We start from the raw sequence: 21,197 nt of genomic DNA, 5'->3' as shown, positions 1-21,197 counted from the left end.
GTTGGACATCCCTCTTGCAATCTGGGACTGCTGGCTCCTAACTGCTCACCTGCCTGCCTGCCTGATTGCCCCTAACCCCTCTGCCTGCCTCCCTGGTCACCCCTAACCTCTCTGACTGCCTGCCCAATTGCCCCTAACTGCCTCTGCCTGCCTACCTGATCGCCCCTAACTGCTCTCCCCTGCTGGCCTAATCGTCCCTAACTGCCCTCCCCTGTAGGCCTGATTTCACCCCCAAGTGCCCTCTCCTGCCAGCCTGATTGCCTCTAACTGCCTCTGCCTCGGCTTCCACCACCATGGCTTTGTCTGGAAGGAAGTCAGACATCCGGAAGATGGCCTGTCAACCTGATCTAATTAGGATATTACCTTTTTATTAGTATAGATAGATTATATAGGATAGGTTTGCTTAAATGGGGGCGGGGGAACATTTTTGAGCAGGAGGAGATGCTCTTGGCAGACAAAAATACATAATCCCTATATCTGGACTGAGAGCCAGCCATATGCACTATACTGCCAAACTGGTCATTAAAAAATTGAACCACTTTCTTAAACTTAAACCAAACAGCTGTTGCCCTTAAAACCCTTCCTCAGCCCCCACCTTAGGTTTTCTGCCTTTGTAGTTCACCCAGATTAGGTTCTTATTGGTCGGTTTTTATGCCAGTCAGTGTCAAAAGTTCTGCCTCCCAGGCAGCCATTTTCTCCTTGCAGTTTACCCAGATTTGGTTCTGATTGTTTGGTTTCTATGCCAGTCAGCATCTCTGAGCCTATCTCTGGGCCTGATCCACAGTTGCCGGGGCAGCTGCTGATCAGGCCTTGCTTCTCTCTCTCTTTGGGCCTTGCCAGCAGCCAGGGCAGTTGCTGATCATGCCCCACCCCTCTCTCCAGGCCTCACCAGCGGCCGGCCGTGGTGGCTGCTGATCAGGCCCTGCCTCTCTCTCCGCACCTCTCTCTGGTCCTGATCTGCAGTTGCAGCTGAGACAGTGGTGAGATCATTATGCCTCTGGCCCAGCCCTGGGCCAAAGGCTAACAACCTCACTGTGCCCGCTTCGCCCTGCCCAACCCCCTGCTGCCCTGCCCACCAGCCTTTTTGTGATAGGAGCCTGTGGGCCAAGGGGGAGGGACCTAGAGGTGCTCCATGCACTTCCTGGTGACTGGTCATTCATCTGGTCATTCAGGTCGTGATGGCCCCAGGCCTTCTATAATGTAGATTATTAACTGTATTCCCTATGCTATCCCCATGGCTGTTTTTATAACTGCAAATTTGTACTTCTTTTAAAAAAAATATGTTTTTATTTCAGAGAGGAATGGAGGGGGAGAGAGAGATAGAAACATCAATGATGAGAGAGAATCATTGATGGTTGCCCTTTTCAGCCCCCTACTGGGGATCGAGCCCACAACCCGAGCATGTGCCCTTGACCGGAATCAAACCTGGGACCTTTCAGTCCGCATGCCGACGCTCTATCCACTGAGCAAAACTGGCTAGGGCCAAATTCGTACTTCTTAATGCCTTACCCTTTTTTACTCTCCCCCTCCAACCCCAACCTTTCTTTCATTTGGCAACTGTCAAAATGTTCTCTGTATGTATGAGGGTGTGGGTTTTTTGTTTTGTTTTGTTTTGTTTTTACTTTTTGATGTGACTACTAGAAAATACTAAATTATATAAATCGTTTGCATCTTATTTCTATTAAATATTGCTGATCTAGAAGATTATGTTAAGAGAAATGGAAGTATACAATTAGAGTTTAGAATTTCAAAGGCAGAAAAATATCAAGCAAAGCTAAGTCCAAGATGCGGCCATAGGATTAATTGCTGAACTTTGATGGAGTTATAGGTCACTCTCTGCAGATACAGAAGATTCACGGAATTATTATGAGGTTAAATTGTCAAACAGATGACCCTTATGGGTGTTGATATTGCCTGAGTGACTGGCAGAATCTGTCTGGAGCAGCAGACGGCGAACTGCATTTCAGTGTCTTTGAGAAACGTGAAGTCAAGAAAGGCGGAAAGGGGTTGACCGGGTTCCCTAATATACCATTGTGGTGTGAAGCTAGTGGGGACTTAGCAGAGTCTACATTACTTCCTAATCCCTCATGGCATACTATCCTACTAGTCTTGAAAAGGCTTAAAAAAGGAATGGTTAGTTTCAGAGGAATTGAAAGGGTAATTATCAGTGAGTATCAGGACACAAGATACAAAAGCCCTGTTCTCCCCCGTTGCCCCATTAGCGCTACTCAGCTTTCATCACCCTTCTCAACTGCTATGCTTTCCACGAACTGTGCCCTGATTTTGCCAAAGATTTAATTGCCCTTTCCCTTCTCCCTTTGAGTATACCTCTACTATGGCAGTATTATAATATTTTCTTTTGTCTTTTTATTTTTATTTTTTTGTATTTCTTTGTCATTTACTGATAATAGACTAGATCAGCTGTCACCAACTTGTGGCCCATGGACCAATGGTGGTCTGTGAGGTCTGAAAGGTTGGCAACCACTGGTTTAAGGAAACCTTTGGAGCAGCTGTCGCCAACTGGTGGTCAGCGGACCACTGGTGGTCCATGAGGTCTAAAAGGTTGGCGACCGCTGGACTAGATAATTGAGACAATTGTCTGTTGACATATCGTTTTTTTTTGGTGGTTCGTTTGCCAGATCCTCATCTTCCTGACATCTAAATTTTAGATTGTTTCTCAGGTCAGTCCTTGGACCTCTTTTCTTTTTTATGCATATCTGTGCCCTCGGTGAGTATATATGATGAATTAAGCTCTTAGCTCCCAAATTTTAAATCTCAAGTCCCTCTGTGATCTGAACTTTAGATTTATATTTCTAGCTGTTTACTTGACATCTCTGTTTGGGATCAAATGGGCATCTCACTCGTAATGTATGCAAACTGTAGTCTGATTTCCACTTACTGACTTTATTCACCCGTCTTCCCTATCTCAATTATAGCAACTCTATTGATGGCTCACATCAAAAGCTTCTATAGAGACATACTTAATTTTTTTTGTTTTGTTCTTGGTGACTCAATCTTCAGAATATATGCTGAATCCAGTTACTTATCAGCACCTCTCTCTTGGTTATGTAAGTCTCCAGTGTGTTCCCACTTTTTGGCCTTTAAATATTCCATTTCTTTTTCCTGAAATACTCTATTTCCGGATATCCACGTGGCTCTTTTCCATTTCTTTCAGGTCTCTTATGAATATTACCTTATTAAGGAAGTCTTTGCTAGCCATGCTGTTTAACATTTCACTCTTCCTACTTGCCCACTACTGTTCTTGTGTTTTTGTTTGTTTTTTGCTAATCCTCACCCAAGGATATTTTTTCCATAATTTTTTTTTAGAGAGAGTGGGAGGGAGGGAGGAAAGGGGAAGAGAGAGAGAGAAACAGTGTGAGAGAGACACATCTTTTGGTTATCTCTCAAATGTGCCCGGACCTGGGCTGGGATCAGACCTGCAACCCAGGTATGCGCTCTTGACCGAGAATCAAACCCGAGACACTTCAGACACTTGTCAGACACTGACAAACACTGGCCAAGGCTCTTCTTGATTCTTATCACCATTTATTGATTTGTTATTGTTTTGCTTCACTAAAATGTAAGCATCACGAAAGTAAGGACTTGGTTGTTTTTGAGCCTACTAAATGTCTAGTACTTAGAATAGTAGTCATAGTGAATGAATACATGCTCAATTGATCAGTTGAATAAAAGATAAAAAAGAATGTCATTAGATTGCAGATTGTGGCATTTGAATCTTATTCACCTGTGTCTCCATTGTTTAATGTACTTATCTAACATGTAATAGGCACTGAGTAAATTTATTTCATTGTGTCACAGTAAATCAACCATTAGGCATGGAATTTTCATGTTATTCCATAACATTTTAGTTAAATAAGTTTTTGATGTGCAAGGGAGGAGAACACCTATATGTTTTCTGCATAATTTCAGAGCAAGACTTATTGAAGATTATGAATGAGCATTTATTACTCTTTTAATTGATTTATTGAGATGACCATCGCATACTATTTAGCAATATATCATAAAGGGGCAGCCATGACAATATGGGCCTGTTTAATTTTACAAACAGAATTGAGAAACTGGTTAGTTTCGTAAACCATTAAACTCAAAATTTAAAACATCCACAGTATGATTTATTTAGGTATATATTCCCAAGCTTCCTAATTGAGACCATGAATTCATAAATCCAGCACTTTATCAAGGAAAGTTTCCTGAATACCAGGCAGAACGCATAAGCATTTAAAATAAGTTACTGAGTTGACATTAGTTTGTTGAGATGTGTATAATTTATAATGGATATTCTCAGCACCTTAGAAGTTTTATTCCCTAATGGTGCCCGCGTATATGGAACCCAGAACTTCTCACAAAGTCATTTGTTTGTGTTATGGGATATCAATGACTAACTAATAAGGCAGAGGTGGGATAGCCATTCTGTACCAGATACTGTATTAAGTGTTTCACATATATTATTTTGCATCCTCCTAGATGTTTGAGAACACTATCACATTTGTTTATTTGAGTGCACTACTGTGTGCTGGTATTTTTTAAAAATAACATGTTTTTCTTATTTCATCCTCTAACATCCTACATACCTTAAAAACTAAAATACTATTTTTCCACTAAATTATTTACCCCCTTTGGCTATAAAAACTAGCTATTTTCTAAGGCTTTACTAACAGGCAAATAACCATAACACTGAACTCCTTCCCCAACTAACTTCCCATTCATTATTCTTTATTCTTTTGTTTTATTTTCTTTTTGTCAGGCATGAGTTTAGCATTCATATTTGCAATCTGCTCAAGATGTATGAAGAAGCCACCTGTGTTTAATGCTTAAAATAATACAGTTTGATGACTTTATTCTCATTTAAAACTGAATAATATTTCATTTTATATATACACCACATTTTGTTTATCCATTCATCCGTAGATGGGCATGTGGGTTGTTTGCACATTTTGGTTAGTGCACATAATGCTGTGATGAATGTAGGTGTGCAAATGATGGATAACATTTTTAAAAACTGTTATCATAGGCATTTTCAAGTAAATATAAGAGGAAAGAGAATAGCATAATGAATTCTGATGGTATTCATCACCCACTTTTAGCAGTTATCAACATTTGACTGTTTTTTTTATCCTTTCCCCAACTTTCCTTTTTTAAAGTATTTTAAAGAAAATTCAATTATATGATTTTATTAACCAAAGTCTCCCCAATAAATTCAATAAAAATATAATAAAATCAGAAAATCATATCATTTCACTTATACATACTTAAAATTTTTTCTTATAAATAAGGACTTAAAAACTTAACCATAATATCTATCTCAGGGTCATTAGTCCTGTCTATCGCTTTTTCAGATGCCAAACCTGTCCAATAAATTCTCAATTTCAGGTGTTTTGACATTTTAGAATATACATTTATAGATCATGTATATTTTAGAGATTCTGATTTTCCCTGGCATATTCTATGTTTTCATCCTTTTTGTACATCTTTTACTGTGTTTTCTTTAGTATATTAATCTCAGTCATTTACTAGTCCATGCTTTCTAACTCTGATATCTCAGTCATCTCTGGTTCTGCTTCTGTTGACTTTAATCTCTAGATTATGGTCACTTTGCCTACTTCTTCCCATGCCTAGTAATTTTTCATTATATACTGGGTAGTAAGGGTAACAAGTTGTAGAGACTCTGCATGATGCTATTTTCTGTAGTGTTGGGGTTGTTCTGAATCAACTTGATCATAGTGAGGCTTGACTTAGGCTTTGGTAGGGTGGTTCTGCTGTAGCTGTGCCCTTACTTCAGTGGCACAGCCCTCACTCCTACTGTCTTGTCTTCTGGAGTCACAACTGAGTGCCTAGGCTACTCATCCAGGTCCTTCCTTGTGGGCTGAATCTGAACTTCAGCATCTCATGAGCACTGTGTAACTTCTAAAAATTTCTTCTTAGCTTTCCTCTTCCTAGAAACCTTTTCTGCTAAGCCTCCCATAGTCTTGCTTTGTACATTTTCAGTGTGGTAGTTGGCCAAGGACTTAAGTGGAATTTCTATGCTAAATTTTGATGTTCCTTCTCTGCTTTTTCCTTTCTCTGCAATCTTGCTACCCAAAGTTTAGCTTCCTTTGTAACCCCTAGCTCTGATCTGTTTCCACCACCCTGACCTACTTCTCTTTGCTGGGGCTTATTTCCCTAGGTTGTGGTTGGGTGAATATGGGGCTCACCTCTTGTGTTTTCCTTCTCTGAAGAATCATAGCCCTTCTTTGGCTATTGTCCAATGTTTTATAGTCTAAAGTGGGAGAGTAAATCCAGTATATGTTACTGTTTCATAATTAAAATTAAAGATGACAATACCATTCTTATATTCCACAATATATATATTTTTTTACTAAAAGACAGGACATGTTTACCTTTCTCCAGTTGTCTAAAAACATCTTTTTATAGTTTGCTTAAATCATGATGCAACAAAGCACATTCTTCTGTTGAGTTGCTGAGTGGCTTAAATTTTTTATAATTTGTAACAATCCTTTTCTTCTGCAGACACATTTTTTTCTATGCCATTTATTTAAGAAATTGGATCATCTTACAGATTTCTCACATTCTAGATTTAGATCCCTTATTTTGTTTCTCTCAAACATGTTTCTCTAACTCACTATTACTTTGTTAAAATGGTTAGGTTAAATACACGTCACTTTGGGCAGGGTGTAGGCAGGAATACTTCACAGTCTTCCTATTACATGATTTCAGGAGTTATATAATATCTGATTTCTCCACTTGTAGTGATGTATGAAGCTTTATAAAGTTCTTAATAAAGTTTCCTATCGACCATTGACCTAATGTTTTAGCCACTCTGATTACTTAGTTGCCTAGATACATTATTTCATTAGAAGTTGCAAAATGGTGATTACTAATTCTCTCATTAAAAAATATATATATATTTTTATTGATTTCAGAGAGGAAGGGAGAGGGAGAGAGAGATAGAAACATCAGTGATGAGAGAGAATCATTGATTGGCTGCCTTCTGCACATCCCCCTACTGGGGATGGAGCTTTCAACTAGGGCATGTGCCCTTGACCAGAATCCAACCTGGGACCCTTTAGTCCGCAGGCCAACACTCTATCCACTGAGCCAAACCAGCTAGGGCTAATTCTCTCATTTTCCTACATTTATTAGCTATGATTCTTCTGTAAAGAACTTTGCCTATAAACTGTTTAAAAAGTATAGTAAAGGCAAAATAAATGCTTGATTATTTTCCTTCATTTATTAAATTTCAGAATAATAAAGTGGCACCCATCGACCTCCAATGGTGACTTCTGAAGTTGATTTTGTTTATTTTGTAATATCATTATGAACTTAAGAATTTTAATGCTTTTGATGTGTTTCCACTGAGTCATTATTCTTTTGTTGCTTAGAGGCCTTTCAGGGCACAGAGGTAGTATATATTCTTACGGAGAGAGAAAAGTAAAAGATGAGTTTGTACTAACATTTCAATTGAAATTTAAGATTCCAGCGCTTTGCTTTTATTTCTTTTATTTTTTTAAAATATATTTTATTGATTTTTTTACAGAGAGGAGGGGGAGAAGGATAGAGAGTTAGAAACATCAATGAGAGAGAAACATCGATCACCTGCCTCCTGCACACTCTCTACTGGGGATGTGCCCACAACCAAGGTACATGCCCTTGACCAGAATCGAACCTGGGACCCTTGAGTCCGCAGGCTGACGCTCTATCCACTGAGCCAAACCAGTCAGGGCTGATTCCAGCGCTTTTAATATTATGTATAGAGTGGGACAAAAGTAGGTTTACAGTTGTTTGTGAGAGTAATAACACAAGAATAAACTCGTTTTACATGCTTGCAACTGTAAACCTACTTTTCTCCTCCCAGTATTTATATTTTTTCCTCTAGCTGAAAGCTGTGGTTCCAGATGATGTTAACATAATTACATACTTGACATGGAGAGTCAGGGCAAGATTGGTTCAAAGCAATGCTAATATTATTACAGATATTGAGGAGATTACTGCTTCTTTTTTGTCTTTAGGCTATATCCCACTAAGGATGCATAGGAAAAATACTGTGTTTTATTGTTATTTAAAAAATTATTCCCAACCTGTGTAATTTTATTAACCAATGTCATCCCAATAAATTCAATTAAGAAAAATAAAACAAAGTCCTAGCCAGTTTGGCTCAGTGGATAGAGTATCGGCTGCGGACTGAAAGGTCCCAGGCTCGATTTTGGTCAAGGGCACATGCTCTGTTTGCGGGCTCCATCCCCAGTAGGGGGCTTGCAGGAAGCAGCCGATCCATGATTCTCTCTCACCATTGATGGTTTCTATCTCTCTCTCCCTCTCCCTTTCTTTCTGAAATCAATAAAAACATATTAAAAAAAGAAAAAGAATCCCTGGTCTACAAGGGAAGACACACATGTTAAGAAATTATTGTAGTACAATTGTTCACTGATGATGTAGGGGTACATAGACCAAATGCCATTAGACATAAGTTATGGAGCATTTCTTCTAGGGTAGGTGAGTAGACTAGGGAAAGTTTCAGAGAAATGACCTTTGAGCTGGATTGTAAAGAATGAGCTTGAGCCCTAGTCTGCGGACTGAAAGGTCCTGGGTTCGATTTCCGGTTAGGGCACATGCCTGAGTTGCAGGCTCAGTTCTCAGTGTGGGACATGCAGGAGGCAGCTGATCAGTGATTTTCTCTCATCATTGATGTTTCTAGCTCTCTCTCTCCCTCTCTCTTCCTCTCTGAAATCAATAAAAAATATATATATATTTTTTAAAAAGAATGAGCTTGATTGGAGCCTATTGATTGTGGTAGGATTCAGAAAAGATCCTCTGCATTATAAAGTTAGCCTGCTCACTTTTGCTACTAGTATACGGTCAGCATGAGAAACATTTGCACTACATTGGAGAAGTCAGAACTAAAGCATGTTTTGTGACTGTAAGTATTTTACAAAGCAATTGTATTTTTGCACACCTTTTAAGGAAAGAGGTTATTTTTTGGGGGGACTAGACAAGAAAATATAGTGTGCTTTTTAAATATATATATATTAATATATATACTTGCAGGAGTATTCACTAATGAGTACTCCAAATAATTCTGTATCTTGATTGCAGTGGTAGGTGCACAGATATTTCCATGTGATAAAATTACATACAAGTATTCACACATTGTACCCCTGTCACATTCTGGGTTTTGATATTGTTTGATAATTACATAAGATTTAATCATTGGGGAAAAGTGAGTGGGTACATGGGATCTCTCTCTACTACCTTTGCAACTTCCTGTGAATCTGTAATTATTTTAAAATAAAAGGGTTTTTTTTTTAAAAAAGAATTATTACTCTTGCTATTAGTGTTTTTTTTAATTAAATATCATGTTATGTAAATGATTATAATTCACAGGTGATTTTATTTCTGACCTGGAAAACTCAAGAGAATCTATTGAAAATCTGTTGCAACAATGTGAGACTTCTTTAACATGAGTTAGCCCAAATATAAAAAGCCAATAGTTTTTTATATGCAAACAGCAATCTTGGAGAAATATAGGAAAGAATCTCATTTAAAATAGCACTAAAAAGAAAACTTTTATTATGAATAAAAGTCACAAAACATCCAGTTTTCAAGGAAAAAGTATTGAATATTTCAGAAATGTAAATCCTCCTTGAAGTAGTTTTGTAATTTAATGTAATCTCAATAAAACATTTTTTACATTAGTCAAATGTACATACAGACATAGATATAGGGAGTGTAAGAATATAGGGACACCAAACAATTCTAAAAAAGACAGAGCCACGTGAACACCACACTGTCTTGTTTACTAAGCTTTAGACTATCTTGAAGTCAGGTAGCCTTAGTCCTGTAACTTAGTTTTGCCTTTCCAAAGTTTTTTTGGCTATGTCCTCTGCATTCCCATGTGAACTTTAGAATCATTTATCAGTTTATAGCCCCCCAAAAGCCTGAAGGTGTTTTGATTGAGATTGCATTAGACCTATTATGTCAGATTTATCCCTTTCATATTTTTAAAAAATGTTTACTTGTGTATCCATATAAATGCACTTTTTTAAAAATAGAAAACAAATCGCTGGTGTGTAAACCCAAACATTATTTTTTTGTTTGTTTTTTCTTTCCATCATCATTTGTCCTCCCCGTACCCTCTTCCACCTCCACTCCCCCACTTCCCCCCACAATCAACCACACTGTTGTCTGTGTCCATGTTCTTTTTCCTCAATCCCTTCACACACCTCTGCTTTCCCCTCACCTTCCCAAGAGCTGTCAGCCTGCTCTCTAAGAATCTCTCTCTATTTTGCTTATTAATTCATTTTGTTCATTAAATTCCACATATAAGTGAAATTATATAATACTTGTCTTTCTCTGACTGGCTTATTTCACTTAGCATAATGTTCTCCAGGTCCCTCCATACTGTCACACCGGGTAAAATTTTCTTCGGAGGGAGGGAGGAAGGGAAGGAGGAAGGAAGGAAGAGCAGGAAGGAGAGAAAGAGAAATATCAATGTGAGAGAGACCCATCAATTGTTTGCCTCCTGCACGCCTGGGAAGCGAATCCACAACCAAGGTACATGCTCTTGGATTGAACCCATGACCAGCAATGAACATAGGGGTACATATGTTCTTTTGAATTAGTGTTTTTGAATATACTGTTTTCCCAGAAGTGAAATTGTTGAGTCATGAGGCAATTCCACTTCTAAAGAGAAATATCAATGTGAGAGAGACCCATCAATTGTTTGCCTCCTGCACGCCTGGGAAGCGAATCCACAACCAAGGTACATGCTCTTGGATTGAACCCATGACCATTTGGTGCTCAGGCTGATGCTCTAACCACTGAGAATACCAGCCAGGACCCATTTTTAATTTTTTGAGGTAACTCCATACTGCTTTCCACAGTGGCTGCATCAGTCTGCATTGCCACCAACAGCGCACGAGCACTTGTCAGTGAATGTTAAAAAGCCCTACTATGACTATATTACTGGCAATCTGTCCCTTTGTGTCCATCAAGATTTTCTTTACATATTTAGGTGCTTTTATGTTGGGTGCATAGTGTTTACAGGGTTATATCCTCTTGTTGGATTGTTCCCTTTATCATCATGTGGTGGGTCTTCTTGCCTGTTACTATAAGCCTTTGTTTTAAAATCTCTTCTGTCAGATAAGTATTGTTACTCCAGCTCTATTTTCCTTTCATTTGCATGAAATATCTTTTTTTATCCCTTTACTTATAGTCTGTGTGTATCTTTTGTTCTGTGGTAGGTCTATTGAAGACAGCATATTTATGGGTGTTGTTTTCTTATCCATTTAGCTGCCCTGTGCCTTTTGATTGGAGCATTTAAGCCATTTACATTGATTATTGGTTAGTGGTGATGGTGGTTCCTCTTCTTCTTCTAATTCCTCCTCCCTCCTCCTCCTCCTCCTCCTCCTTTCTTCTTTCTTCTTTCTTCTTTCTTCTTCTTTGCCCTTTAACATTTCTTTTGATATTGTTTTGGTGGTAACATGCTCCTTTACCTTATTCTTATCTGGGAAGCTTTTTATTTCCCCTTCAGTTTTAAATGATACTCTTGCTAGGTAAAGTGGCTTTGGTTGTAGGTCCTTACTTTTCATCACTGAATATTTAATGCCAGTACCTTCTGGCCTGAAATGTTTGTTGAGAAATCAGCTGACAATCTTATGGGAGCTCCCTTTTGGATAACTGCTTTTCTCTTGCAACTTTTAAGATTCTCTCTTTGTCTTTAACCTTTGCCATTTTAACTTTGCCATTTTAATTATGTGTCTTGTTGTGGGTCTTTTTGAGTCTATTTCTTTGGGACTTTGTGCTTCCTGGACTTTTGTGTCTTTTTCCTTCCCCAGATGAGGGAAAATTTTGGTAATTATTTCTTCAAATAAGTTCTCCATCCTTTGCTCTCTCTCTTCTCCTTCTGGTACCCCTGGATGCAGATGTTGTTATGCTTCATATTGTCCCAAAGGTTCCTTAAACTGTCATTTAAAATTTTTTTTTCTTTTTTGCTATTCTAATTGGGTGTTTTTTTCTACCTTGTGTTACAATTTGCTGATTTGATTCTCTGCTTCATTTGACCTTCTGTTTATTCCTTCTAGTGTATTCTTTATTTCAGATATTGCTTTCTTCATTTCTGACTAGTCGGTTTTTCTGGCTTCTGTGTCCTTTTTCATGATGTTGAGCATCCTTATAATCATGACTTTGAATTTTATATCTGACAAATTGCTTGCCTCTGTTTCATTTAGCCCTTCCTTGGTGAATGCTCTTGTTCTTCATTTGGAGCCTGTTTTTTACCTCCCCGTTTTGATCGCCTCTTTATATATGTTTCTGTGTATGAGGTAGATCTGCTATGACTCCCAGTGTAGGTAGGGTGGCCTCATATATAAGTGTTCTGTGGAACCTAGTAGTGTTGTCTCCTTGATCACCTGAGCTGGGTGCTCTAGGGATTTCCCTTGTGGGCATTATCTGGGCCTTTCTATTGTAATTGAGTCTTGATTGCTGTTGTCCCATTCCTGCGTGGAATTGACTCTCAGGCTGGCTGACTGTATGTCTCAGCCCCCAACACAGCATTCAAGCCTCTGTGCAGGTGCTGATCACATGAAGCAGACTTTACTTCAGCAGTTATGGTGCTTTCTGAGAACTCCCTCTGGATATACTGCTTGTGTAGCTTATTGGATCCTATTCTGTTGTCTGAATCTGGCAACTGGCTATATTGGTTCTGGGTCTCTTTGAGGGATTCTTATGCAGGCCAATGTCAGATGCTGCCTGTGACTGTCCCTGGGCAATATGTTTGGAGCTATCCATAATCCACAGCTGTGGCTCCCTCTACTGTGCCTGAGTGTGTGAGAAGAGGACCAATCTGTGTGCCAAGGCCTGCTTTTACCAGCACTGGGCCTGGGGGAAGGTCAGCAAATGTCTCAAAGCACCCAAGACCACCTCTGCCTGCAGGCTAACTGTTAGGCTTAGTCACTGAAGAGCCTCTGACTATACTCCTCAGCAGAGTGTAAACTCCACAGGGTAGGGCTAGAGAGATCCCAGCAGATGGGGCTATTACTTCCCCATAGGCTGATGTTTCTGAGAGGGGAGTGGCCTGCCTGAGAATGATGGCTTCTGCTGTATGGGGAAATGACTCAGCACAGGGATGCTGGTGGCTGAACCTTCAGCTCTCTCCCCAGAGCCACCCACGCGAGACTTTCCTCATGCACCTTTCTTGGTTCTGGGGCTCTAGGCTAGGGAGCCCAGCTTGGGATTTAGACCCCACATTTCTCGTGAGGGGGCGGGGGGACACCCACTGTAGCTGAGATATCCTTCCAGAACTTCAGCTGCTGCCTATGACAACCCAGTCAGTTCTCTTATACCTATGCACTTCTTCCAGTTTCAATGTGGCTCATTCTGTAAGTGCTTGGTTATATGGCTTCTCTCCGGCTAGTCTTCAGTTGGTTATTCAGGATGATTGCTCTATAATTTAGTTGTAATTCCAGTTTGGTGCTGAGAGGAGGTGAATGTAGCTTCTACCTAGTCTCTCGCCGTCTTGGATCCATCTTTGGTTGTTGTTGTTTTAGTTTTTTGGGGGGGGGGTATTTTTTTAAATCCTCACTTGAGGACATGCTTAGAGAGAGGAAGGGAGAGAGAGAAAAAAAAACCCCAAACACATCGATGTGAAAAATATCAATCAGTTGCCCTCCATATATTCCCCGATCAGAGCTTGAATCCGAAACCCAGTTATATACCTTGACTGGGAATTGAATTAGTAACCTTTCAGAGCACGGGATGACACTTAACCAACTGAACCACATGGACTGGGTTTTTGCTCTTGAGAGTAGATTGCAGAAGGCCAAGAGCAGAAACAGGGATACTAGTTATTAATATTAGGAGGCCATTACAATAATCCAGGAGGAAGATAATGGCTCTTGGACTAGACTTGGGGGCACTGGAGTGGAGTGCAGGTAGGGGTGAGGGATACGTGAAATCTGAATCTGTTTTGAAGGTAGAGGTAATAAAATTTCCTGAAAGATTAGATGTGTGGTTTGGGAGAAAGAGAATTAGGACCCCAAGATTTTTGACCTGGACAACTGGAAGAATGAAGAAAATACATAGTAATAAGAAGCAGCAGCAGGTAGAAGCCTGGCATGAGGTCATTGGATTCTTGGCAAGGAACACAAAATAATAAACCCTCTTTCTCTAGTCCAGTGGTTCTCAACCTTCCTAATGCCGTGACCCTTTAATACAGTTCCTCATGTTGTGGTGACCCCCAACCATAACATTATTTTCGTTGCTACTTCATAACTGTAATGTTGCTACTGTTATGAATCGTAATGTAAATATCTGATATGCAGGATGTATTTTCATTGTTACAAATTGAACATAATTAAAGCATAGCGATGAATCACAAAAACAATATGTAATTATATATGTGTTTTCCAGTGGTCTTAGGCGACCCCTGTGAAAGGGTCGTTCGACCCCCAAAGGGGTCGCGACCCACAGGTTGAGAACCACTGCTCTAGTCATGGCAGCTTGGGGCCTGCAGGGGGGGGCTCAGGGCAGCATAATGTGAAAGTGAGAGCACTCTTTAACGTGCTCCAGGCAGCTGCGTTCTCTTGGCCTTGTCCTAGCCCTTTTGGAAAGAAGCATTTGTGCGATAAACAGAAATTTGTCTCCATGGGTATAGAAAGAAGAAATGACAGACAGAGTGGCAAAGCAGAGAAGTACTAGCTGTGGTTAGCTGGAATTTACAGAAATTTTTCAGGTAGCTACCCTAAGTTTAGCACACATGTCGCCTTTTCTCTATTCTAGACGAGGTTATTTCTTCATCATGAAAAGTTGTCAGGGTATTTTCTTTTTAAGCTGGTGATTTGGATCAGTTATGAGTTGTAGACAGCAGACAAATGGAGACACTGTCTGTTTATAGTGGAAAAGTGACTTAAAGCTGTGCTGGCTTCCCACCACTACCTCATTAGTGGCGGGCCTCGGACACGCCAGAAGCTGGGCGGGGGAAGTCAGGACTGCCTGGTGTGCAGTTTTGCTCTTTGAAAGGTTAGAATCTAAATGTACCACAAGCTATTTCTTCCTGAGTCAGATTGGACAAAATAACAAACAGTGAATTCTGAAGCAAACTCTATACGTGCTGGTGCGCTAATACTTTTGAAACTTCAGAATTTGCTTCCTCCACTTCGAATAATATTCTTCAGAAGATAGAGAAATCTCTTAGTGTCACTAACTTCTTTTTATTTTGTGAAGAAGAACAGATTAAAAATGAATGAAGAAATCTAGTGCCCAGTGGTTTATGGCGACTGGAAAGTGAGAAAGAGAACTTAGACTCCTTACTTTTGATAAGAGCTTAACATAGGAGAGCTTTTTCTGCTTTTGACTGAGAGTTACCTCATCTGGTCTGGGATGAAATGGTTGGAGTGAAGTTGTGATAGAGAAAAACGTTAAATTCGCCTGCTATGTTTAGTGGCAACTAAATAGATAAGTAGTTAATTGACAGTGAAAAGAACTTAACTGTGCGGGAGTTTGTTCAGCAGCGTGTACGTAATTGAAGATTCTGGACTGGGATCGGGGAGTGTGGAACTACAGGAGCCAGCCAGGGTCATGTGGGGTGTCTGGGACTGAAGATGTGGGTGGCACTTCGCCCAGTGTTAGGAGAGCTAGTCACTGGGCTACCTAGAAGCAGAACAACTCTTTAGAGCTCCTTGCAGCTGGGGTTTATCCTGACAAGATTCAGAATGTACTTTACTTTAAATATTGCGTGGCTCAGGAGCCATGTTGTTTCATTTGCCTTTCTGAAATTACCCTACTATTTATTCAAATGCTGTGACTGTGCTAAGTGCAGTCTGGGCTGCTGCTCTGGGTTTCTTTGCTGAGAGTAAAATAGCCCATTTGAGCTGGAAGAATTTTTGCTCACCGCCTATACAGCACACATGAGCATAAGCAGCCATTTGTCCACAGGCAGCTGAGAGGCGGTTTCTGCAGGGACTGAAAACCACGCAGGCCACTGACTTCCTGGCACACCCACAGGCCCCGTAGTTTCTGCTAAAAGCCAATTCAGGGGACAAGAAATGGGGGTGGGAGGGTGGTGGTAATAAGATGGGCAAAACTAAACTCAGAGGCTAAAATCTGAATGATGTCGCGCCGTTAAGATGGCCCTGTGTTGGGAAGAAAGCACAGTGCTCCCAAGGAGGAGACAACTTGAGCATAAATACAGTGGCTAGGAGAAAACATCTAATGTTTGCAGCCAACACTTTTTTGAAGTGATTTGTATATTTTCTTGATATTTATAACTATAGGATTCTGTAGGTACCTTTAGAAAAAATACTATATAGTTTAAGCTGCTTTACCCACTGTGCTATCATAAATACCTTTACCAGGGTCATGTAACAGTGACAAATGATGTACCTTCAAACACTACAGGATCCTGAAGAACCTTGTGATCTCTTAATCAAATTCTTAAATATTCTCTGTATAGTCTTGCCCCAGACCTTTACAAAATAGCATAAAACACACTGTCAAATATCAGAGGGAAGGAAGGGGTGGGTAGGTGGGTGGGAAGAGATCAACCAAAGAACTTGTCTGCATATATCCATAACCCATGGACACAGACAATAGTGTGGTGAAGGTCTGGGTGGGGCGGGGGCATGCTAGCAGGGGATAATGGGGGAAAAGTGGGACATATGTAATACTTTCACAATAAAGATTTAAAAAAATAAAAATAGATTTTTAAATGTCTCTAAAGTTATGTCATTCATATATGATAACTCTAAATCACAATACATATTTATACCCAATTATACTATCCTTTCTTTGTCCATAGCATGTAACAGAATTTATTTCTATTTGGCAGATCAAGAGTTAGAGATATTGGCAGTATAAATGATTTGCCCAAGGACAACCAGTGTGTCATTGTAGAGATAAAACTAGGCTACATTCCACCAGCTCCCTGGCCTGTGTACAATTTTGAGAGCTTTCCAATCATTTTAAAAAAACAAAGTACTAAAAAAAAAGAAAGAAAGAAAACAAAGTACTTAGAAAATATAAAGAGGTTGTGTGTTTTTTTAATAAAAGAAAATCACTTATTTTGGAAATTACTAAATCATTCTGTTGTATTTAAGAAGCTCTTTCATGTGTCTGGTAATTAGTATTTACTGCCAGACGAATGTCTCTTGGGCATTTTAATTAATGGTTGGCTTGGCCAAATGAGCTTCTGATGGTAAACCTTCATAAGGGTTTATTTTTATGTTTCTCAAGAATAGCTGTCTCTTCAAAGCTCTTTAATTAGACAGAGTTTAGCAGCTAAAACATATTATTAGAATAATTAGGCCGTGGGTTAAGAGAAATAGGGGGTCAATGGAGCAGGTACTGTTAGAGAATAGTTTTTTGAAATAAAACACAGTGCTGTACATCTGATGGATGTCCAGGTCTTTAGCAGTTTATATTAAGTTACTATCCCTAGTTAGGAAACAACTTTTGTGTTTAAAATTTATATGACAGGTCTCACCAGAAGCCTAAACACCAGAGTGTGAGCTCAGTGATCAGCACCTCTAACTCCCATAGACATCTGCATTCTAGTCCTCTGAACTGCTAAGCTGAAGACTTCATATATTCTTTCTTTACTCAATTGGTAATCTTGGCCATAATAATGATTATTTTTGAGGGAAATGCTTCAAAGGTCTTCTGTGGGGGTCATTCATAACACTAACAATTATAACAATTCCTTTGAAGGGTTTTTCTTAAAAATTTAAATGATCTGTAAGATAGTGTTATTATAATTACTATATTTTTGGTCCAAAATTTTATGGTCTTTGTGGTCAGAATTTAAATTATTTGAAAATCTGCTATGTAGATGGATTGTCATTTAGCTCCCCTTCTTCATGCTCCTCTCCAATTTCCTGTCCTAAACTCTTAGTCTTAGCAGTCATTATTGGTACATATGTTTTACACCAAACTTCCTCTTGGTGATGAAGAAAAGATATACCTGATTGGTCCTATTGGTGACTGCAGTAGCACTGTAACAGTTGGGTAGTATTACTGAAATAACTACTGATAAACAATAACACATTTATTTATAGTGCTCAGTCTTTCAGTTTTCCACTATGTGAAGATGCTTATGGTGGCAAATGTGTCCTTTTTCCAGCTAGATCAGCTGGTTTGGGGATAGTGCTGATAAAACTATTAGAAATTTAAAACAGAGCAAACTGTATCATTGCTAATATTTCTGATCCTATCAGCTCTCATGACCTGTGTATGTTGCTGGTTACATGAAGAACTGGGTTAAGAATATGTATGTCATTGCTTCTATATAAACCTACTGCCACTACTAGAAAAAGAACTTTAAAAATTTATGGTATTTCATTTTTAAATATAGAAGATTTATAGTACTATAAAGTTTATAACATAAATTCTTTTGCTATATACCTTAGCAACATAGCCAGTGAAATTATTTCATTTAAAGTGGTAGAAAATGCACCTTTTTTATTGATGTTATCTGTAAAAATTAATAATATAGTTTTAAAAATATTTGCTAAGCACTGTAAAATGCAGATGTAAAGATGCAGGCATATTATGCATTGCAGAATATAGTCACCAAATAAATATATTTTTATGTCAAATTGTAAAACTTTGAGAAAGCAGTAGAGCCTAAAGTTTATTGAACTCTCCTTTTTGACTCACCCTTTAGCACAGGAAATATTGCTGATACTTATCTTTAAGTGTAGTTTGCTGCGTATATGTAAATTTTGCAAAGCAGATAAGAAAAGGAAGGTGTTAAGTGCTATGATCCTTGAAAAATACCATATGACTCTTAGAACTCTTTTTTTGTGTGTGTGGGAAAGCAAGTACATTTTTGGGCATATGTATATAACAGGATTTTTACTTAAAATAGTTTGGGTACTGATTACTAATGACTTTTTATAGATACAAACCAGGACTGTAAGTGGGTTGTTTTCTGTTTTTTTATTTTACTTCTTTCAGCTCATTCGTTTGGTGTGCTCCCTCTGCACCCTCCTTACATCTGCCTTTTGAAATGACCCCAGTGTCCACATGAGAACTGACTCTGTTCTTCTTCACCCAGACCACCTGGTGGCCCATGGCAGGATGGCGGAGAAGGAGGCCCGTCGGAAGTTCAAGCAGATCGTCGCCGCTGTCTTTTTTTGTCACTGTCGGAACATAGTTCATCGTGATCTAAAAGCTGAGAATTTGCTTCTGGACGCCAATCTGAATATCAAAATAGCAGGTGAGGGGCATGCTGAGGATGTGATATAAGGACAAAGGAGCTTTCCTTCAAGAGTCTTGAAGCAAGGGATTATCTATTTCCATCCATTCAGAAAGAAATATTGTGAAAATAAAGGGGTTTTGTGTGTGTGGCTTGAAAACTGATAAATTTCCAAAATACATATATGTTATTTGCTGGGAGGGAAGAAGGAAAGGGGTACTGTTAAAGTTTTATTTTGGTTGACCAGTCCCTTTTAAATAATAAGGAATAAAACATAGAAAAATAGGAAAAAAAAACTGCTGAAATTTTGTGCGTCTCAGCTTCACTGAGAAGGTGGGTTTATGGTGCTCCTGATACAGAGCATGCCTAACCTAAAGACGGCGGTTCATGGTAGTTTAGGGAGAACCGAGCAGGCAGTGGTTTAAAGGCAGTCCCTGGTTCCTCTGATTTTACTCATCTCATCTGGCAGAGCCCCAGAGGCCTCTCCCTGCCTCAGTCTACCTAGACTTCAGCTTCAGTAAGCGCTCAGCATTGCTAACCAATCCACGCCCACCACTACTGATGGGAGGAAGTGACTGCAGATGTCAAATAGGAACTATAAATTGAAAAGAAACTGTTTTTGTTTTCTAACGGTTTTTAGGATTGCATGGTGTGCTCCCCTGCCCCCCCCCCAGTCTCCCAGAGCGAAGGAAGGGAGTCACATATGGAACACTGCAGTGTAACTAGAAAACAGTAGCCTTGAAATCTCGGCGGAGAGCAGTTCTGCAGAGATCCCTCGTCGGCAGGGCAGGAGGGAGAGCTCAGCTTTTTTTTTTTTTTTTTAAATATATTTTATTTATTTTTTTTACAAAGAATCTATCCACTGAGCCAAACCAGTTAGGGCGAGCTCAGCTTTTTACGTCCTCTATCACAGGTCAGAGTGCCCACGTGTACCCTTGTAGTTGGTGATTCTTCGAAGGGTTTCTTTCATGTACCGCTAGAGTGTCTTCGCTCTGTATGTGTCTATCAGGCTGACGGTGCAGTCTTGTTTAAAGCTTTCACCAGCTCCAAGTTCTCTGAGACCTGCACTTGCTCAGTGTATCGTTGGTAGGAATTGATGCTCTCTTTCTCTTACACAAGGTCATGTTTTCCTTTGCCTTGAGTCTGTCTTATATTCTCCAAAACTCTCCAGATGCTAATAGTTCCCATAGAGGTAGGTAGCATGGGAAGGCCTGGCAGTTTCAAGCCTTTTTTTTTTGTAATTATTCATTGTAAATTCCCATTGTTGCTATAACAAATTACCACCAACTTCATGGCTTGAACAACACCAATGTAATATCTCACTGTTTTGGAGGTCAGAAATCTGAAATGTCTTCAAGGCTAAAGTAAGGTGCTGGGGCTCTGGAGGCTGTCTGCTTGCTTTCCCATCTCTTAGAGGCCCTGCGTTCCTGGCTTTCGCCCCTTCCACACCTCACTCCACCTTGCTTCCAGTGTCACATTTCCCACTCCTACTCCGATCCTCCTGCTTTTCTCTTGTACGGTCTCTTGTGATTCCATTGGACCCTCCTGCATAATCCAGGCTCTCTCCCTATCTCCAGATCCGTAACCTAATCATGTCTGCAGAAGTCCCTTTTACTACTTAGGTACCACATTCATTCACAGATTCCATGGGTTAGGGCATGGGTGCTTTGGGGAGGGGAGGGAAGGAGGGGGATGACCATTATTTAGCCTACCACAGTGTTATAGGGATGTTTGGACTCCTGATTAGGGTATTGAGTCAAAAGAAGGCCCTCTATTGCTTCTATAGTTTTAGTCTCTCTCCAATGACCAAAGGTTAAGATTTTTTTAATGGTTCCTTGGTTCTTGATTTTGAATTTAGAACCATTTTGATTTAGGGAACTTTGCATAGATTTTAGTTTTTGCATTGAGAAAGCAAAGTAAAAGGCACTGGTCAGTGATAACTGAAGTTTGGCACTCTTCCGACAAGTATTTGGGTAGAAACTTTTTTTTA

At 39.5% G+C, this 21,197-nt stretch overlaps 1 protein-coding gene across 2 annotated transcripts in view; it reads left to right on the top strand.

Moving 5' to 3' along the window:
• SIK3 (SIK family kinase 3) overlaps positions 1 to 21,197 on the top strand; it is a 148,940-nt gene that overhangs the window by 41,100 nt on the left and 86,643 nt on the right. For both annotated transcript variants that reach the window (XM_006761549.2, XM_006761550.2), the window contains one exon: positions 19,067 to 19,228. In XM_006761549.2, the coding sequence (XP_006761612.2) occupies positions 19,067 to 19,228 (162 nt within the window). The remainder of the gene's footprint in view (positions 1 to 19,066; positions 19,229 to 21,197) is intronic.

Source organism: Myotis davidii, unplaced genomic scaffold, assembly GCF_000327345.1.
Source record: "Myotis davidii unplaced genomic scaffold, ASM32734v1 scaffold97, whole genome shotgun sequence".
NCBI lineage: Eukaryota > Metazoa > Chordata > Mammalia > Chiroptera > Vespertilionidae > Myotis > Myotis davidii.
The sequence above is the reverse complement of the archived record's forward strand: the minus strand, read 5'-3'. Positions and strand labels throughout refer to the sequence as shown.